Source organism: Monodon monoceros, unplaced genomic scaffold, assembly GCF_005190385.1.
Source record: "Monodon monoceros isolate NGI ecotype Baffin Bay Population unplaced genomic scaffold, NGI_Narwhal_1 Super_Scaffold_18, whole genome shotgun sequence".
NCBI lineage: Eukaryota > Metazoa > Chordata > Mammalia > Artiodactyla > Monodontidae > Monodon > Monodon monoceros.
The window spans coordinates 53,690,081-53,709,686 of NW_021703774.1; the positions used below are offsets into that span (position 1 = coordinate 53,690,081).

The 19,606-nt window shown below is 35.9% G+C and overlaps 1 protein-coding gene across 5 annotated transcripts in view; it reads right to left on the minus strand.

Moving 5' to 3' along the window:
- RABGAP1L (RAB GTPase activating protein 1 like) overlaps window positions 1-19,606 on the minus strand; it is a 687,593-nt gene that overhangs the window by 611,391 nt on the left and 56,596 nt on the right. For all 5 annotated transcript variants that reach the window (XR_003794384.1, XR_003794383.1, XM_029228031.1 and 2 more), the window contains exons 2-4: window positions 12,806-12,976; window positions 11,102-11,294; window positions 2,325-2,535 (exon numbers count right to left, since the gene is read on the minus strand). Coding sequence is in view for 3 of the 5 variants with exons in the window: in XM_029228031.1 (XP_029083864.1) it covers window positions 2,325-2,535; window positions 11,102-11,294; window positions 12,806-12,943 (542 nt within the window). In the remaining 2 variants the exon portion in view is untranslated. The remainder of the gene's footprint in view (window positions 1-2,324; window positions 2,536-11,101; window positions 11,295-12,805; window positions 12,977-19,606) is intronic.

Consider the following 19,606-nt stretch of genomic DNA (forward strand, 5'->3'; position numbering starts at 1 on the left):
TTATTTTGGTACTTAGAACTTTTCTCACATTCTAAACCTCAGAGAATGAGGCAAATCAGAAAGGGTTTGGAAAAGATTAAATCAGTCTTCAGAGAATAGTATAGGTTCAAGACACATTCAACCTAATTTCCCAGACCTGGTTCATTTATTTGTTCATTCAGCAAATATTTACTAAAAACCTGCTATGGACTGATATTGCTCTAGACAGTACTATCAGACAGAAGCTGTAGCAGGAAAAAATACCAATAACCTGCCCCCATGGAACTTATATTGTAGTGAGGAAGACAGACAATAAACAAATAAGCAAATAAATATAAAATATCAAGTCAAAGAAAAGTTCTATGAAGGAAAAAAGGCCCAGTAAAAAGAAAGAGGGATAGTTATCATATGATCGAAGGAGGATTCTTTTGACAATTTGGCAGTTTCTTACAAAACTAAATATACCCATACTATAGGATCTAGCAATTACACTCCTTGGTGTTTATTCAAATGAGTTAAAAACTTACGTCTACACAAAACCCGGCACACAGATGTTTACAGAAGCTTTATTCATAATCGCCAAAACTTGGATGCAATCAGAATGTCCTTCCATAGGCAAATGGAAAAATAAACTGTGGTACACCCAGACAATAGCATATTATTCAGCACTAAAAAGAAATGAGCTATCAAGCCACAAAAAGACATGTAGGAACTCTTAAATGCCTATTATTAAGTAAAAGAAGCCAATCTGAAAGGGCTACTTATTACATGATTCCAACTATATAATTTACTGGAAAAGGCAAAACTATGGAGACAGTGAAAAGATCAGTGGTTGCCAGCGGTTGCAGGGAGGGACAAATGATCAGGCAGAAGGCAGGAATTTTCAAACAGTGAAAGTACTCTGTATGATATTCTACTGGTGGATACATGTCATTATATATTTGTCCAAACCCACAGAATGTACAACACCAAGAGTGAACCCTAAGGTAAACTATGGACTTTGGAAAATTATGTCAATGTAGGTTCATCAACTGTAACAAATGTAGGGACTTCCCTGGTACTCCAGTGGTTAAGAATCCGCCTTCCAATGCAGGGGACGTGGGTTCGATCCCTGGTCCAGAAACTAAGATCCCACATGCTGTGGGGCAACTAAGCCAGCGCACCACAACTACAAAGCCCACATGTGCACTCTGGAGTCCGCGCGCCACAACTACAGAGCCCACGTGCTCTGGAGTCCGTGCACCACAACTAGAGAGCCCGCGCACCGCAACAAAGAGCCCATGCGCCTCAACGAAAGATCCCATGTGCCGCAACTAAGATCCAACGCAGCCAAAAATAAATAAACAATTTTAAAATAAATTAAAAATTGTAACAAATGTACCATGTGGAAGAGGATGTTGATGATGAGAGGTGTTTGGGGGAGGTGGAGGGATGCACATCTGGGATATGGGAAATCTCTGTACTTTGTGCTCAATTTTGCTGTGAAGCTAAAAGTGATCTAAAAAATAAACCCTATTAAGAAAAACAGGAAGGAAGAAAAAGAAGCCTTCTTTTGATAAAAAGGTTTCTTGAGGTGAAACCGGAGAGAAGTGAAAAAGCCACTGGAAAACCAAGGAAAGCTTGTTTAGGCAGAGTAGAGACTACACAAAAGCCCTGAGGTAGGAATCCTGACTGATAGGCCCTGAGGCAGGATTCATGACTGTGTTTGAGAAAGAGCAAAGAGGCTTCTATGACTGGAATGTAGCAAATGAATGAAGTGAATGAATGAATGAAGTAAATGTAGTGAAAGAAGTGAGAGAGCAAAGGAGGGAGGGAAGAGAGGGGAGAAGGGCAGAAGATCAGGTCAAAGCAGATCATCAGGGCCAGACATGGTAAGAATTTCAAATATAATCACAAGTGTGATTGGAGGCTACTGGAGGGCTGAATGTAGGAAAACAACAGTTATCTGATTTACATTTAAAGAAATTCAAGGTTCAGATGACATTAAATATTATTCCTAGTGAAGCATGTGAGAAAAAGCCATTTTGCTTCTTTCCAGTCTGATGTAAAGAGCTTGAAATCTAGGGATCACTCTAGTTTTCCGAACCACTGTTATATGACAAGGTGAAACACAAATCATAGGTATTTTGACAGTTATAGTTGCATTTATAGCATTCTAAGCAAATTTTACAAATGCCCCTTGCAAATAAGGAATACAGTCTAAACCTAAACATGTTTACTTTGCATGGCTACAGAGTAAAAGTGAATTCAGAGTAAGTCCAAGGCCTCACTTACGATAAAATATCATCACCACTACCCAAAAAAACTTCACACGTCTAAGGGGGTAATAAAGGATTAGAGCTTACCTCACAGAACCTTCCGGAACATTTGGCACATACAGAGTAACAGGAAAGGGGTGCTGACTGGAAGATTTCATAGTTGCCATCGCCCGTAAAGCCTCCACTTCATTACGTGGGGAAGAAACCTTCATACATCCTAAGTAGGTCAGTTTGTTAAATAAAACACTATCTTCTTCAGGTATTCCACTTGGAGAAGATGGTCTGGGTGTAGAAATTTCTGAAGAAAAAAGAAAAAAGAAACACTCAAAAGTTAATATAAAACTTCACAGTATAATTTCATCTATTGCCCAAAAACAAATGAAAAATTGCAAATAAAATTTAGGTCTCTCTGTGTTTTCATTTCTTTTAATGTTTATCCTACATCTTAACTTAGAGTTTTGGAACTGGCCATTTTGTACTTCAGGTCTCTCAAAGTATTATCTTACTTAGCTATGACTTCTTTAGAGGAAAAGAAAAAAAAATTCTAAGCTTTGTATTTTAAAAAATCAAAAATACGGAGTTCAAATGATATAAAACAATAAGAAGACTACACTAAAGACAGTGTGAATTATCCTAAAACGAATGAGAATTAAACAAAACTAAAATCCGTTAAAAGTGTTTCTGGTAAAGATCCTGCATAGCACCAAATTTATTAATCAGCCTAAATTCCTCAGCAAAAGTCAACAATGTTAAAATGTTCCATCTCATACTAATACCAACAAAGTCAAGCTCCTTATTTTTCTCCTTCCTAGCTTGCTGGCTTCTATAAAATATGTAAGTATTTCAATGAAAAATTTTTCCTCAAAATAATTATTTTGATGAATTATCCTATGATTGCTTCCCCCAATTCTTTAAAAAAAAAAAAATCCACTTTAATTCTAAGCACAGCATGCATGTAGCAAAGTCCCAACTGTGGTTAGAGAGTATTTATCTGCATATATCAGGTAGTATAAAGCTTCCCCTCTGCCACTCTCCCCATCCCCACCTAAAAACCCACATTCAGCTAATCTCCAACTCTTCCCGCTACCCACATCCACGCTGTACAAAATTAAGCAGCCTGTCTCACCCAAACTAGATCCTTGTGACATGCTCTAACTCTCATTACCAGGATTACACTTACAGGATATTAATAAATAATTCACAAAAGCCATTCCCAACCTCCCCACTCCAGCTCCCAAATATTATACTAAATCATGCACCCTTCACCACTTTTTTTCTATTGAAAAACTAAAGCTATTCAAATGAAGTACTTCATCTACCATGTTCTTCAATCACTGAAACATGTTTTTTCCACTTCTGAATCAGTTCAATGTATATATTTCAAAAGGGACATATAAAAAACTACAAATACATTTTAAGGCTGAATACAAACATGTCTAGAATATACATATATACATATATGCATTTTTGTTAATTTAGCAAGTACTTATGCAAAAACAATTATTTGCAAGATCGTATGGTAAAACTGTGCTTTGGTGACTGATGAACACGGTAGATCAAGTAGTTCAAATTGTCTAACGTATGTGTAACTGGAATTCTACAGAAGAGGAAAAGGTGGGGAAAAAGCTTTCTGAAGAAATAAATGTTTTACAAAATCTGTGTAGCTCACAGATTCATGAAACTCTGTATACCCCAAATACAAAAACAATACATAAATGGATCCAAAAAAGACAGATGACAAAATTGTAGACAAGACCGTTAAAGTAACTATTATAACTATGATAGAGGAATTAAAGAAAAACACCTAACAAAAGAAGGAGAAAAATGGAAGCCAGAAAAAAGAACCAAAAGAAATTCTAGAGATAAAAAATGCAAGATCTGAAATGAAATATTCCCTGGATGGATATAACAACTAATTCTAATTTGCATAAGAAAACAAGAATATTAAAGAAGATCCTTGGGATAAAGGAAAATGATACTAGAGGGAAACTGAAGAGCACCAAAAGTTATAAATATGAGGGAACGACTTTTTCCTTGCCATTTAATTTCTTTAAAATACAGCAGACTGCTGGTCATCCCCATTTGGAAATCTTATTAATCATTATGTCCAAAATTGAATTCATTAGATGTACATGCCTTGAATAACTCTTGAATCCATCCCACTTTTCTTTGGCCCCATAGTCATTACCCAAATTACTACAGCAGTAACCTCCAGTCTTTCTTTCCTCCAATTTATTCTCCACACTGCAGCCACCAAGATCTTCCATAAAGATAGAAGAACTTCCATGGTGGCACAGTGGTTAAGAATCTGCCTGCCAATGCAGGGGACATGGGTTCAAGCCCTGGTCTTGGAAGATCCCACATGCCGTGGAGCAACTAAGCCCGTGCACCACAACTACTGAGCCTGCGCTCTAGAGCCCGTGAGCCACAACTACTGAGCCTGCATGCCACAACTACTGAACCCCACAGGCCTAGAGTCGGTGCTCTGCAACAAGAGAAGCCACCGCCATGAGAAGCCAGTACACCACAACGAAGAGCAGCCCCCGCTCACTGCAACTAGAGAAAGTCTCCGTGCAGCAACGAAGACCCAACACAGCCAAAAAATTAATTTATTTATTTATAAAAATAAATAACTAAATAAAATAAAATGCCAAAAAAAAAGATGAAAGAAAGAGAGAGAGGGAGGGAGAGAGGGAGGGAGGGAGGAAGGGAGGGAGGGAGGAAATAAACAGATATACCACACAAACACTAATTATAAGAAAACCAGAATGGCTATATTAATATCAGAAAAATCAGACTTCAAAACAACAAACAGTAACAGGAGAAAAAGAGACACTTCACAATGATAAAAGGGTCAATTTATAAGGAAAACATAATTTAAAAAGTGGCTATGCCCCTAATACCAGAGCTTCAAAATACTTGAAGCAAAAACTAGCAGAACTGAAGATCCTCAAACTGAACCAGTCAAATTGAAGTAACAAGTCTGCTATAGCTTCTATGTAGTAACTGAAAACACTGGGCAGAATATAAAAAGTAACTACTTTTATAGAATATAAACAAGTAACTACTTGTTTTTATTTTTTTTAATTTATTTTATTTTATTTATTTTTGGCTGCATTGGGTCTTTGTTGCTGTGTGCAGGTTTTCTCTAGCTGCGGCGAGCGGGGACTACTCTTCGTTGTGGTGCACTGGCTTCTCATGGAGGTGGATTCTCTTGCTGTGGAGCACAGGTTCTAGGCGTGTGGGCTTCAGTAGTTGTGGCTCACAGGCTCAGTAGTTGTGGCTCACAGGCTCTAGAGCGCAGGCTCAGTAGTTGTGGTGCACGGGCTTAGTCGCTCCGCGGCATGTGGGATCTTCCAGGACCAGGGCTTGAACCCGTGTCCCCTGCATTGGCAGGCGGATTCTTAACCACTGCGCCACCAGGGAAGCCCAGGATTGTTTTGTTTTTTTTTTAAAGCAAGTAACAACAGACAGATTGGAGAGAGGTCAAAACGTGAAGAACTACCAGTATAGTACTGAATTCCCTTTTACATTTTTTCATCCTTTATATCCCATATTTGATCTACGGGCCGCCCAAGTAGCAGAACTGTGCAGTGAGCAACAAAACTGTGAGAGAAATCCAATTTTTCTGGCCAAAGCACAGAAAAAAAGAGTCCCTGTAAACCAGAGAACATTTGGGGAATTATAACTTTCTTTTCTCTCTCTCTCTTTTTTCTCTCCCAGTTCTACCACAAGGCCAGCCCCAGTGTTGGAGCTGCACCACTATGTGGGAAGTGGGGCTGGGGGGAAAGGATGGAGTGCCGTAGCATATGCAACTCGAAGAAAAGGAACCTCTCAGTGGTTAGAACACCCAAACAAATGGGCTTGGCTCTTGTGGTTCAAAAAGGAAAAGGAAACCTCTGCTATTTTTTTTCTTTCTTTTCTCTCACCACTCTGTCCTGAAGTGAGAAACCTGTCTTTCTATGCAAGAGAAGAAGGAAAATGGGCCCCAAGAAGCCAGAGAGTATGGGGGAAATCCTGAGGAGGAGAGTTGGAGAAGGTAATCCCCTAATTTTGTGTATGAACTAACACAAGTCTTGGGTTCACCACCATGCTATACATGTGTGCAACAGACCAAAGAAGCACAGCAAAGGTTTTGGAATTGATTGACTTTGGAACCAGAAAGCAAGATCGAACTTGCAGTCTGGATGTAACCAAGTGGACTGCCTGCTAAAATAAAACAAAATCAACATTCTTCAGAGGATTTTATCTGGAAACAGAATCTCAAAACGTAAGTTTCAGAAAGTCTGGAAAACAATTCAGTTACTCAACTAACAAAAAAAACAAAAAACAAAAATAGAAAAAGGTGACCAATTGTCAAGGGAAAAGCAATCAACAGATACCAATCCCAAAATGATGCATGCAGTTGCTGGAATTATCAAAGACTTTAAAATTGGTATTATAACCATGCTCTATGACATAAAGGTGAACAAACCTGGAATGAGTGAAAATATTAAAATCCATGGCAGAGGAACAGAAAATGTAAAAAGGTGAATTTTAGACCAGAAAAATAGAATATCTAAAATTAAAAATTCACTGGATGGGCTCAAAAGAAAGGAGATAACAGAATAGTGAGCCAGTAAACTGAAATACAGATCAACAGAAATTTTCTAAACTAAAGAAGGGAGAAAAGAAAAAGATTGGAAAACAATGAAAAGAGCCTTAGGAATTGCAGGAAAATATGAAAATACCTATAGCTTTGTTGTCTGAGTCACGGGAAAAGAAAAAGACTATGCACAAAAAAATTTTCTAAAAAATGTCTGAGGGCTTCCCTGGTGGCGCAGTGGTTTAGAGTCCACCTGCTGACACAGGGGACACAGGTTCGTGCTCTGGTCCGGGAAGATCCCACATGCCGCAGAGCGGCTGGGCCCGTGAGCCATGGCCACTGAGCCTGCACGTCCAGAGCCTGTGCTCCGCAACGGGAGAGGCCACACAGTGAGAGGCCCGCATACCGCAAAAAAAAAAAAAAAAAAAAGTCTGAAAACTTCCTAAATTTCATAAAAGATATAAATTTACAGATCCAAGAATCTCAGTGAACACCAACAAAGATAAATTCAAAGAAAACCATACCCATATAACCAAACTGCTGGAAAACAAAAATATTGAAAAAAATATTGAAAGTGGACAAACTGCACGTTACAAATAAGTGAACAAATAAGTGATTCAAATGACTGCAGATTTCTCATCAGAAATGATAGAGAAGAGAAGACAGCAGGACAACATCTTTAGAGTATTCAAAGAACATTGCTCCATAGAAATCCAGGGGTTAGGTATGTCAATGGAGTTAATGGGCCTACACCCTGCCCCATGCCCTTTGTTTTTTTTTTGTTTTTTTTTTTTTGGCCGAGCCACACGCTACGCGGGATCTTGGTTCCCTAACCAGGGATCAAACCATGCCCCCTGCAGTGGAAGCACGGACTCTTAACCACTGGACCACCAGAGAAGTCCCCCCCATGCCCATTTAAAGTGATATGTTATAATTACTGGGCTTTGACCTAAAACTGTATGTGATTTTATTCTGAGGTTCAAGATTTCCAAAACTACTGATGATGACAAACATTTTATTTGGTACTTACTTTGTGCCAGGCATTTTACAAAATACTTTATGTGGATGGTATCATTTGAACTTCTAAATCCCTATGAAACGGGTTCTATTTTATCTCTATTTTACAGATGAGATAACTGATCATTAGAGTAGTTGAATAATTTGTCTAAGCTGCAGGCAGAGCCTGGATTCAAATCTAGGTCTGAACTCCAGATATCATATCTTAGCCTCTATGAAAGGTCTAAAATAGAATGAATTAAAATCAAAATGAAGTTTATTCTGCCCTTAATTATAGAGTACCAGCTCTTCAAGGGAAGGAACTGTTCTATCCTCTTTTTATTCCCAGCACTTATAACAAGTGTCTAAAAGACTAGGCACTCAGTATATGCCAAATGAATCAATCAGTAAATAAATGAAAATTTTTAGAGCTAGTGGTCCTTTTAGCAACCAATTAATGGCAAACACACATCATTTCTGGGTACCACTTAGATCCTATCTCATCCACAACTAAATGTATCATAACTGCAGCTTTCATGTAGACAAAACTCATGACTAGTGGAAATCCGAAGTTAAGCAAACAAACAGCAAAATATTTTTAGCAAGGCAACACTTTTAGATCTCGTGAAATCACACATCGATGTAAGAAATTCATATCCTCCTAAATATAAATTCAGTCCTGTTCAAGTCATACTTTTGAATTCCATCATCCCTTCCTTAGCAGAAAGATGCAAAGAATAACAAAGAGCATGAGAGAGAAGACTCATCTATGTATCCACACAGTATTTTAGTACATTACAGTAAATTAGTAGATTCCCTGTAGAGGTGAATCCAAGTAGCCAGGACATACAATCACCAAATGACAAAAACCAACAAGTTATCATGATGTTTAAACAAAAGCCCTTATCTATCTAAATTTATCACTGGCAAATTACATATCTTTAATGTTCACTTTAGCCCATTTAAATCTAGATACTTTCCAGACAGTCCCTTACCTTTGAAGTTATGTGTCATTTTAATCGACCACAACAATTCTGTTAACAAAAACTGCAACTATGAAGAGGCAGCTGAAATGTCTTCTCATAGTTCTTTCAGGCTGCTATATAACAAAATACCACATGGGTGGCTTATAACAACAGACATTTATTTCTCACAGCTCTGGATGCTAGGAAGTCCAAGACTGAGGCTCTGGCAGATTTGGTGCCTCATGAGAGCTCACTTTCTAGACAGCATCTTTTCACTGTGTCCTCACACTGCAGAAGGCACAAGCTAGCTCTCTGGAGTCTGTTTTAGAAGGACATAATCCCAATTATGAGGGCTTTGCCCTCATGACCTAATCACCTCCCAAAGGCCCGACGTCCTAATACCATCACTAGGATTTCAATATATTAATTTTGGGGAGAACACAAAACATGTCTTTTCATTGAAAATGAAAAGAAACAATATATAACAAGGAAAGAATGCTTTTTAAAAACTTACTTGTAAAGCAAAGTGGAAATTCTTATCCACTGAGATCTTCAGGGAAAGATACATTTTTTAAAAATGTATTTAATATAATGGGTGTTGAAAACACACAAGTACATTATACATGGTCCCTATCAAATATGCTCAGAAATAAGAATATTATCTAGGCCATTGCAAAGGACAACTGATTCCAATAACCCATCAGAGCTTTCAATACATGAGAAGATAAAGGTATTTCTTCCTTTTGATTAATCTATTAACCAAAAAAATAACTATAGGAATGTTGATGTCAGTATGCTTTGGGTTTGGGGCGAAGGCTAGGGATTTAAGAAATTCAAAAGATAAAGAAAAGCACAATGAAAAATATAATCTCTCATGTTCCCTCAATCAAGAACTAAAAAAATTAATATTTTGTAAGGCTTATTTCCAATCTTGTGTGTACACACACACACACACATATATAAAGTCCCCTTGAACTTAAATCTAGCCATGAATATGAATATACACTGAAACCTACGAGTCTTTATAATGAATCATTAAACTAGGGGCACTTTCGGGGACCCCCAACACATGGCAAATATCTTCTCTGAGCCTCATTTAGCCATATTTATTATGGTACTTTTCTCATTCAGATTTAAGCTTTTATGTATTAAAATGCAAGTAGCTTTTCCTTTATGATTTGGCTTTTCCTACCCTGACAATCACAAAAATATTCTCATTATTTTCTTCTTAAAGGTTCATTTTTCCCATTTAAATATTTGATTCACTAGGAATAAATTTGGGGTACAGTGTAAGGTAGGGCCACCGTGTTTCCACTGTGTAGCACTCTGGCCTATATCTGCACCTACCCTACACGAACATTCAGAAATGGATCATGAGTGCCTTAAATCAGTCAGGATGATCTCATCTCCTCTGTCAGAATGACTCACTGAGGAGTTTGAATATAACCAAGGCCTACACCACCTATTGGCTCATATCATTCCCCAGACTACTAGAAAATGATTCAGTTGGTCCAATCAGAGTAAAACTCACAACTTTTGTTCGATGGGTAAAAGATCAGAGCCTTTCTCTTGGTCACCAGACATGAACAAATCACCTAGCCTTACTTATCAATTTCTGCAGCTACCTACTTTGTGACCACAAAGGATGCCAGTTAAGGAGAAAGATGACATGGAGAAGATCAAAGCTGAGTAGTTTACAAAGAAATACTACCAGAGGCCAGATCAAACCACACCTCCAGTGTTTAAACAAGCTGAAGTAGGAGTTGGGTTGGGTTTGGTTTGGCTTTTCCTTCATCCAAAACCATTTTGACTTACAAGCTGGTATTCCTACTATAAATCCTACTCATTCATGCACGTACATATTATTTATTACACTGTAATAAATACTTTTACAGTATTATTACACTGATGGAGTTGATATGTTATTTTACTTAGAATTTTCACAAATTGTAATTGAAATAACTGTAGTCAAACTGAGTAAGAAGTCACATTATATGGAAGAATGTGCCCATTACACTGTTCTTTGATACCCAAGAATTTATTCATTTGTTCAATAAGTATTTATTGAGGGCCTACTATATGCCAAGTACTAGGGGTAAAATGAATGCCCAGACATAGAGCCAGTTCTCAAAGAACACTGAGACTGATTTTACAGGTGGAGATACAAACAGAAACATAAGAACCAATGTGGGAACTGAAAAGCTGCTGGCCTTGATCTCAGAAAATGAAGCTAATAAAATTTTCTAATATTCATCTTAAAATTTTCATTATCACTTTATCCCATTTCTATTATACTTTCTAAGAGTTCAATACAGTACCTGTATTCGACGGATCCAAAATTAATTGAAGAGATGGCTTATTTATTTGGCTGGCCGAAACATCTCCAAATGAATGGTCTGAAATCTCACTGGAACTCGGACAATCAACAGGAAGGCTGCTTTGCCCTTTCTCAGAATCTCTCAAAATCTCTTCCATGGCTTTTTCCAGTTGTTCATCACCATTAGAAACTATCTACAGACAAAGCAAGACAATTCGTTTCAATCATAACATGGTTCTGGAACTTAATGAAAATATTTCATTTCTAGAAGAAATTTAAACAATCTAAATATTTAAATTTAAATATAGTTACTGAATACCAAGAATTTATACAGCTGTACCTAATTTCATTAGATATATATAAAATCCTGAGTTATAAACTCAACTAAATTAGAGGATTATTAGTATCAGAAAAGGATTCTTCAGAAACATACCAGGCATTTTCCAACTATATCTGATCTAAGATCTTATTTACAGATATTTTATTTTCTTATTTTTTTCTTTTTCTCTTTTAGAAACGTATTCTAAAAACTGGGTAATCCTAAATTTATGTTTTGTTTTTTTTTTTTTAATTTATGTGTTTTAAAGAGGAAAATGGATACATTTAAATAGATAATATGTAGCACTGATATCATTTAAAAGGTCATACTTTTTGTTATCATAGCATAAACATATTTCTGACTCCTTTACAAATTTTGCTTGAGCTGTCAAGGAGTACTGCTAATTTCCTTACTCTTAAGTTGACTCATCTTCTTCTTAAAAGCAAGTGAGACACAAAGCCTAAGTAAATAAATGCCTTAAACACATTAATATGAAAATACAGAGTTAAATGAATTTAAAGAGCTGTTTATTTAAATACAGATATTTGAATAAATTTAAAGAAATCCACTGATTAATAAAATTATAAAAATATATATCCTCAACATAATGTAAAATGAGTACTTAATAATCTGATTTTTATAAAATTTTATTAGATTGATTTTATTAGATTAACATACTAACATACCTTTGATATAATTAATATTAAATAAAAGACATAAATAATATACAGCATTTTTGGCTAATTTCTCTCTTCCTATTTCTAGAGGGTGGTTATGCACTTCCCATACATGTATACCTGGGTTTATTTGGTTCTTTTTTTTTTTTTTTTTTCAAGTCAGGAAAGGCAACATAAAAATGAAAAAGAAAAAGGACCACATCCAAATAAAAACTCAACTGCTAAAATTATAAAACATATACTTCAAAAATATTCAGACAAGTGTTAAATCACATACTTGAATGTTACCAGCTGACTTAAAACATAAAAATCATAAGGAAAAGTCAAGTGAAAATAATACATAACTACATACTTATATAATTAATTTTTAAAACCCAGCAGCAGTAAGAGAGACAAAAATATCCAGATAAATTAAATTTATGTAAGATTTAACCATTAAGTCTAACTTGCCAATTATCCTTTCTCTTCTTTTTTCCCTCCTATTCCTTCTTTCTGAATTCTAAAGTAAAAGATAAAAAACCGAAAGCAAAAACTTCAAAAATACACAAACCAAATAATTAGCATCTGGATAAATCAAACACTGATTCTAGTCTCAAGGTCAGTACTCAAGAAAAACCTTTGGATTTTATATATCTCCTGAGATAAGTTTCACCTAGTTAAAAATAATAATAATTTAAAATAATATCATTTGTAGAAAAGGGAAAAATACCTTCAGTTCAGGTTTTTCATCATCTTTTGTAGAAGTATCATCTGCATGCTGAGGAACCAAAACAAATTCTTCACTGTTCAGTGTAGTCACAGAATCCGATGACCCACTAATCTTCTGTAATGAAGCTCTGACCTCCATTTCAGTGCTGCAAACCTCTCTTCCCACATCCACCTGGTCAAAACCACAAGGAGTAAGAACAAAAATTAGTGAATAAAAACATGAACTATTAAGTACCTGATCAATCTTTGGCCTTTAAAATTGGTTCATGCAAGGAAGAATTCTGCTGGCTAGATAATTATCTCAAAACTAGGGAGGCTACCTTCTTGGGCTGGGCCACATAATGGAAATGTACCCTGAGTTTCCACGCTAAAAGAACCATATTGTTCCCTGAAAAACAACACAAACCTGACCATATCTCAACTAAAAGGATTTACTACTATTTGGCACTCTACATATTTCTCCTAGAAATACTTTTTGTTCTTTTTAATAAATAGAAAACTAAATAATAAATAAATAAGCTAGAAGTATCTACAAATTCATACACAAACAAAAATACATTCACTGAAATTACTTTATAACTAAACCTAAATGTCTGCAAAAACTTATCTCCTCAAGACTAAGTATTGTACCTTAAAATATTTTTTCTGTGTCCCTTAAGTTGACTGATTAACATAGAATTCAACACCCTAAGCCATGTATCTTTTCTTTTCCAGACATGTAGCCACTTATCTACAGGAGGCAAAAAAAGCAGGGGAGGTGAGGGGAGCAAAGCTTTCACATTGCATTCATGCAGCAGTAATCAAATACAGTGTGATTCTGTTTTCTGGATAGATCTCTACTTTACACCATAGAAACTCAACATTCTCTATCACTTCCAGAAATTCAAATATTCACACAACTAATTTTAACTGAACATGTACACTATATAACAGTCAGTATACTCACAACTGCGGTTACATGAGCGAATAAGGCAAACAAGTTGCCTCCTCTCGTGGAGCTTACATCTAGTGAGGAAACAAGCAAGTAAGGTAATCCCAAATCATTCTCAGGCTATGAAGAAAATACAACAGCCTAATGTAACAAAGAGTAGCTGTAAGGAATACACGGACAACTTTAAGTAAGGTGGTAGGAAAGGACTCTCTGAAAGGGAAATATTTGAGCTGAAACCTGGAAGATAAAAAAGAACTGTATATTAACCAATCTGCTCAGTGACCAAAGGGGTAATGTGACAGAGAGGTAGGACAAGTAGACCAGTGCTAAAGAACGCAGGACCTTGTAACCATGGTAAGTCTGCTCCATGCCAAAAATTCCCCCATAAATGTTCTTTTTCTCTTTCTAATTAGGTTATTTTGTTCACTGCCTCATATAAATACGGCTGCAATATCTCATTTTGCCATTAGGTGACACTAACACCATTACTCTCAGAAAAAAAAAAATTAATAATAACTTCCCCCTTCAAGTTACACTTTAAAAAATTACCTCCTAACGTTATCAAAAGTCAAAGTTTCTAATAATATCAAAACAAAGGATAATTACTGCAAACTCCAAGGCCGGTGTAATTAGCTAGCCTTCATTTATTTGTTAGGCATATAAACATCCTTCCTTTTTAAAACCCTTCAAGCACATTCATCTGTCCTCTAAAGGTTTTTCTCATTTTGCACGTTACATGTTTCTGAAAATGCTGTATGTGTTAAAAGCCATGTTTTTACCCTTCAGGCTGCCCCATGAATCCGTGATTGCCAAGACAGCACACATTCCAGGTGTTCTTTCTGTGGCCTATGCTTCTCCAAATCTTTTTCAGTTGCCACTCCTCTACTTGACCTCTAAATGTTGGAAATTCCCCCAAGTTCAAGTCCCGAGCTTTTTTTTCTGATTCCTTGCCACACACTCTAAGTAATATCTCTCATTGCCATGGATTTAAATAGCATCTATATGCTGAAAGACTCCCAAATTTCTATCCTAACCCAAATGTCTCCTCTAAACTCCTGATTTGGAATCCAACTCTTTATTTGATATTTCCATGTGGAATTCTTATCAGTATCTTAAAATGTGACCCACATGGAATTCCTAATGTCCCATCCAAAGCTGTTCCTTATTCAGATTTCCCATTTCAGTAAAGAATACCACCTTCCACCAAGTTGCTCAAACAAAAAATCTGGTTATCATCCTTGATGCATCTCTACTTCTTCATTCCTCTCACTGCCAAGTCATGTCAGCCCCACTTCCAAAATAAATCCCACATCTATCCCCATCTTTCTCCACATCCATTTTACCAACCTAATCCAAGCTATGATCTCATCTACTATAAAAGTCTCCTAACCCATCTCCTACCTCCAGTCTTCTCCCTAATCTACTCTTCACAGAACAGCCAAAGAAATCTTTTGGAAAGTAAGTTGGATTACATTAAAACTCCAGACTAAAATCTTTTCATTAAAATTCAAATAAAATCCAAACTCCTTGCCAGGACTTAAAGGCCTGACACACCCTTGCCTCTGTCATTTTATCATTACGGCTCTTTAGTCTTGGAAAGTTTTTTCCCACTTTAGGGTCTTAGCTCTTATCTCCTACCTTCATATGGCTGACTCCTACAGGTATCAGCTTTGTTTCGTCCACTCAACAAATATTTAATGAGTCCCTACTATGTGATAGAAACTGTAATGGAAACTGGAGACTAAATGATTAGTGAGATGAACGAAGGCCCAGTCTTCTTAGAACTAACATTCTTATGGATGTGATAAATAATACAGAAGAAAATTAACTAGGATCACATACTGGAAAAAGTACTGGAAAAGATGATGAGAAGGGGCAGGGAGCAATATGGATTCAGTTGACATTTGGATTTAATAAGAATAAGCAAACCATGGAAAGAACTAGGGAGAAAGAACTTCAAGTAGAAGAAATAGCAAATACAAAAGCCTTGATGTAAGAAAAGGCTTACTGAGGAACAGAAAGGAGGCCACAATAGCTACATAATAATGAGTATGGGGGTAAGAATACAGGTGTCCCTCAGTATCCATGGAGAATTGGTTCTAGGAACCACCACAGACACCAAAATCCACAGATGCTCAAGTACCATAGCTGGCCCACTATATCCTTGATTCCTCATCTGTGGCTTCAACCAACCACAGATTGTGTAGTATTATAGTATTTATTGAAAAAAATCTGTGTATAAGCAGACCCAGACAGTTCAAACCCATGTTGTTCAAAGGTCAACTATAGTTAGTATGAGATGAAATATAGACAGGAAAGGCAGAGAAGCCTGAGGCCACCCCTGATGTTAAGGCTATCCCGCAATCCCAACTCTGTTTTGTTCACCAGGGAATATTCCATTCCTACTTTAGTGTCTAGTACATAGTAGGTATTTAATAAATGTGTTGAAAAAAATGTTAAAAGCCCCAATCAGGCTAAAGTTCTCACAACTACCAAATGTGGAGCCAGTATTCGAACTAGGTAGTCTGACTTCAGAGTACATGCTCTAAAACACTACATTATACTGTCTCTTAAAGTCTCCTCATCTGTTCTTGAGATCCAAGGTTGGTATCAATGGAACATCACTATGTGTACTGAACTTTCCCCACACCTCTCCTCCTTCAAAACTTATCTGTCTCTTCCACCAAAACATTCTTCTTAGATAAGTGATATTTACACTAATAGTTAATCCTGAATTAGCATGCGAATGAATACTAATGGTTGCTCAATTCAAATAAGATGTCCATTTATAATAGAGGTTTTCTTTAGCCCAAGAGAATGTCAGATATTCTGCCATGCTAACAAGAAAACTATTAGTTTACCATATGTAATTTTGTGACCCCTCCAGAACACAGCTCACCACTTCTCATTCTACTCAAAATTAAGACAGCTCTCATTACAACCATAAAGACTCTGCCTTGAAGGGCGTTATGGATACTTTTAGAAGTTTACCTAATGCTACTTTATTGGACTGAAGATTGCTTTGAACCTCAATATAGAGATGACATGCTTATCAAATTTGCACACAAACACAAAATCTGAGAATGCAAAGTCAATACTTTAAAATATTTCCACAGGCAAGTAATAAGATTTAAATATGGAAAGAATAGTCTTTTCAATAAATGGTGTTGGGACAATTAGATAACCACATGCAAAAGAATGAAGTTGGACCCCAACCTCACACCATACACAAAACTTAATTCAAAATGGATCACAGACCTAAATATAAGAACTAAAACTATAAAACTGTTAGAAGAAAACATAGGAGTAAATCTTCATGTCCTTGGGTTAAGAATGGTTTCTGATATGACATCAAAAGCACAAGTGGCAAAAGAAAAAAATAGTTAAACTGGACTACATCAAAATTTAAAATGTGCTGAAAATGATACCATAAAGAAAGTAAAAATAAAATCCACAGGATGAGAAAATATTTGCAAGTCATATATTTGATAAGGGTCTAATATCCAGATTATATGAGGAACTCTTACAAGTCAGTAATAAAAAGACAAATAATTCAACTTCTGGTATCAGCTAAAGAGCCTGGAAGTCATCACTCCCTTCCCTATAACAAGAAAAGGTTGAACAAACTGAAAATCAATAGCTTTTCTTGGATCCATCAGAGAACTGAGGTCACAGGACCAACTGCCATTCCAAATCGGAGGGCAAGCAAAAGAGAGACAGCGACTGAGATCTGTTTACCTGCACCAAAAGCTGCTGGAGCCATAAACTGGAAGAAACACTTAAATGATAATTTTGACAAATTGCTGGAAGCTAAGTGTGGAATTTGGGTGTGAGAGGGGAGAGTGGGTTGTGGAAGGGTGGCTTCAAATTTTTTGCATATTTAGTTGGTACTTAATAATAAGTAATAATAAAGAAATTTCTAACATTCAAAAAAGAGAAAGCTGGAATAACTATATTGATTTTAGACAAAGCAGACTTCAGAACTAGAAAGATTATCAGAGATAAAGAGGGGTATTATATAATAATAAGAGGGTCAATTATCCAAGAAAACACAAGAAACAAATGAGTATGCACCTAAGAACAGAGAATTAAAGTACTTGAGGCAAAAACTGATAGAACTGAAAGGAGAAACAGACAAATCCACTATTATACTTGGAGACTTCAACATCCCTATCTGAGATGACAGATCAAGCAGGCAGAAAATTAACAAAGATATAGATGACCTGAATAGCACTCTCAGTCGACTTGATCTAACTGACGTTTACAAAATACTAATCTAACAAGAAAAGAATATACTTTCTCACAGAGAACAGTCACCAAGGGAGACCATATTCTGGGCCATAAAACATACCTTGGCAAATTTAAAAAAATTAAAACTGTATAAATATTGTCAAACCATAATAGAATTAAGCTAGAAATCTGTAACAGATAGCTTGGAAATTCCCAAGTACTTGGAAATTAAATGACACACTTCTAAATAATCATGAGTCAAAGAAGATGACTCAAGAGAAATTTTAAAATACTTTGAACTAAACAAAAATGAAAATACAGTTTATCAAAGGTTGTGGGACGCAGTGAAAGCAGTACTTAGAAATATGTTGCACTGAATGCATATACTAGGAAAGAAAAAAACACCTAAAATTATAAAAAACTTATGCTTCCTTAGGAACCTTAGGAAACTAAAAAAAGAGAGAGCAGATTAAAAGAAATAAAAAATATAACAGAAATCAATGAAATTGAAACAAGAAAACAATACAAAAAAATTTAAAAATCAAAACCAAAAGATAGTTCTTTAAAAAGATAAATAAAATTGATAGTCTAGCCAGGCTAAACAAGAAAGAGAATACACAAATTACCAATATAAAAAATGAAAGAAGGTCATCACTACCAACGCCCTGGACATTAACAGGATAATAAATGAATACTACAAGCCATTCTATGCCCACAAATTTGGTGACTTAGATGAACGGGACCAGTCCCTTGAAAGACATAAAGTACCAAACTTCACACCAGGAAAAATAGATAACCTGAATAGCTCTATACTTTTAAATAAATTTAACCAACAATAATTAATAAGCTTCCAAAAAAGAAAGTACCAGACACCGATGGCTTCACTGGTTAATTCGACCAAACATTTAAGGAAGAAATAGTATCAATTCTCCGTAATCTCTTCCAGAAAACAGGAGAGGAAATACTTCCTAACTCATTCTATGAGGCCAACATTACCCTAATACCAAAACCAGATTACAAGAAAACTATAGACAAGATATTATAAAATCACCTCCAACAAGGTATAAAAAAATTATACCCCAGGGATGCAAGACTGACACAAAAATCAATGTAATCAAACATCAATAAGCTAAAGTAAAATCATGATCATGTCAATTGATGCAGAAAATGCATTTGACAAAATGTAACACCCATTCATTACAAAAACTCTCAGTAAACTAGCAATGGATGGAACTTCCTCAACTTGGTAAAGAATATCTACAAAAAAACCTATAGCTAACATTATACTTAATTGTGAGAGACTGAAGAGACTGGACACTTTCCCTTAAGACTGGGAACCACGCAATGATGCCTCTCTCTCACCTGTGATTCAATATCATAAGAAATAAAAGTTATAAAGATTGAAAAGGAAGAAATAAAACTGTCTTTATTCACAGATTACATAATTATCTATGCAGAAAATCCCAAAGAATCTACCAAAAAAAACCTTAGAATGAGTGAGTACAGAAAAGTCACAGGATACAAGGGCAATACACAAAAGCCAATCTCTTCCCCACAAACAATAAACAATGGGAAATTTTAGTTTTTTTAAAAAGCAACAGCATTTACAATAGCACCAAAAAATGAAATACTTATGTAAAA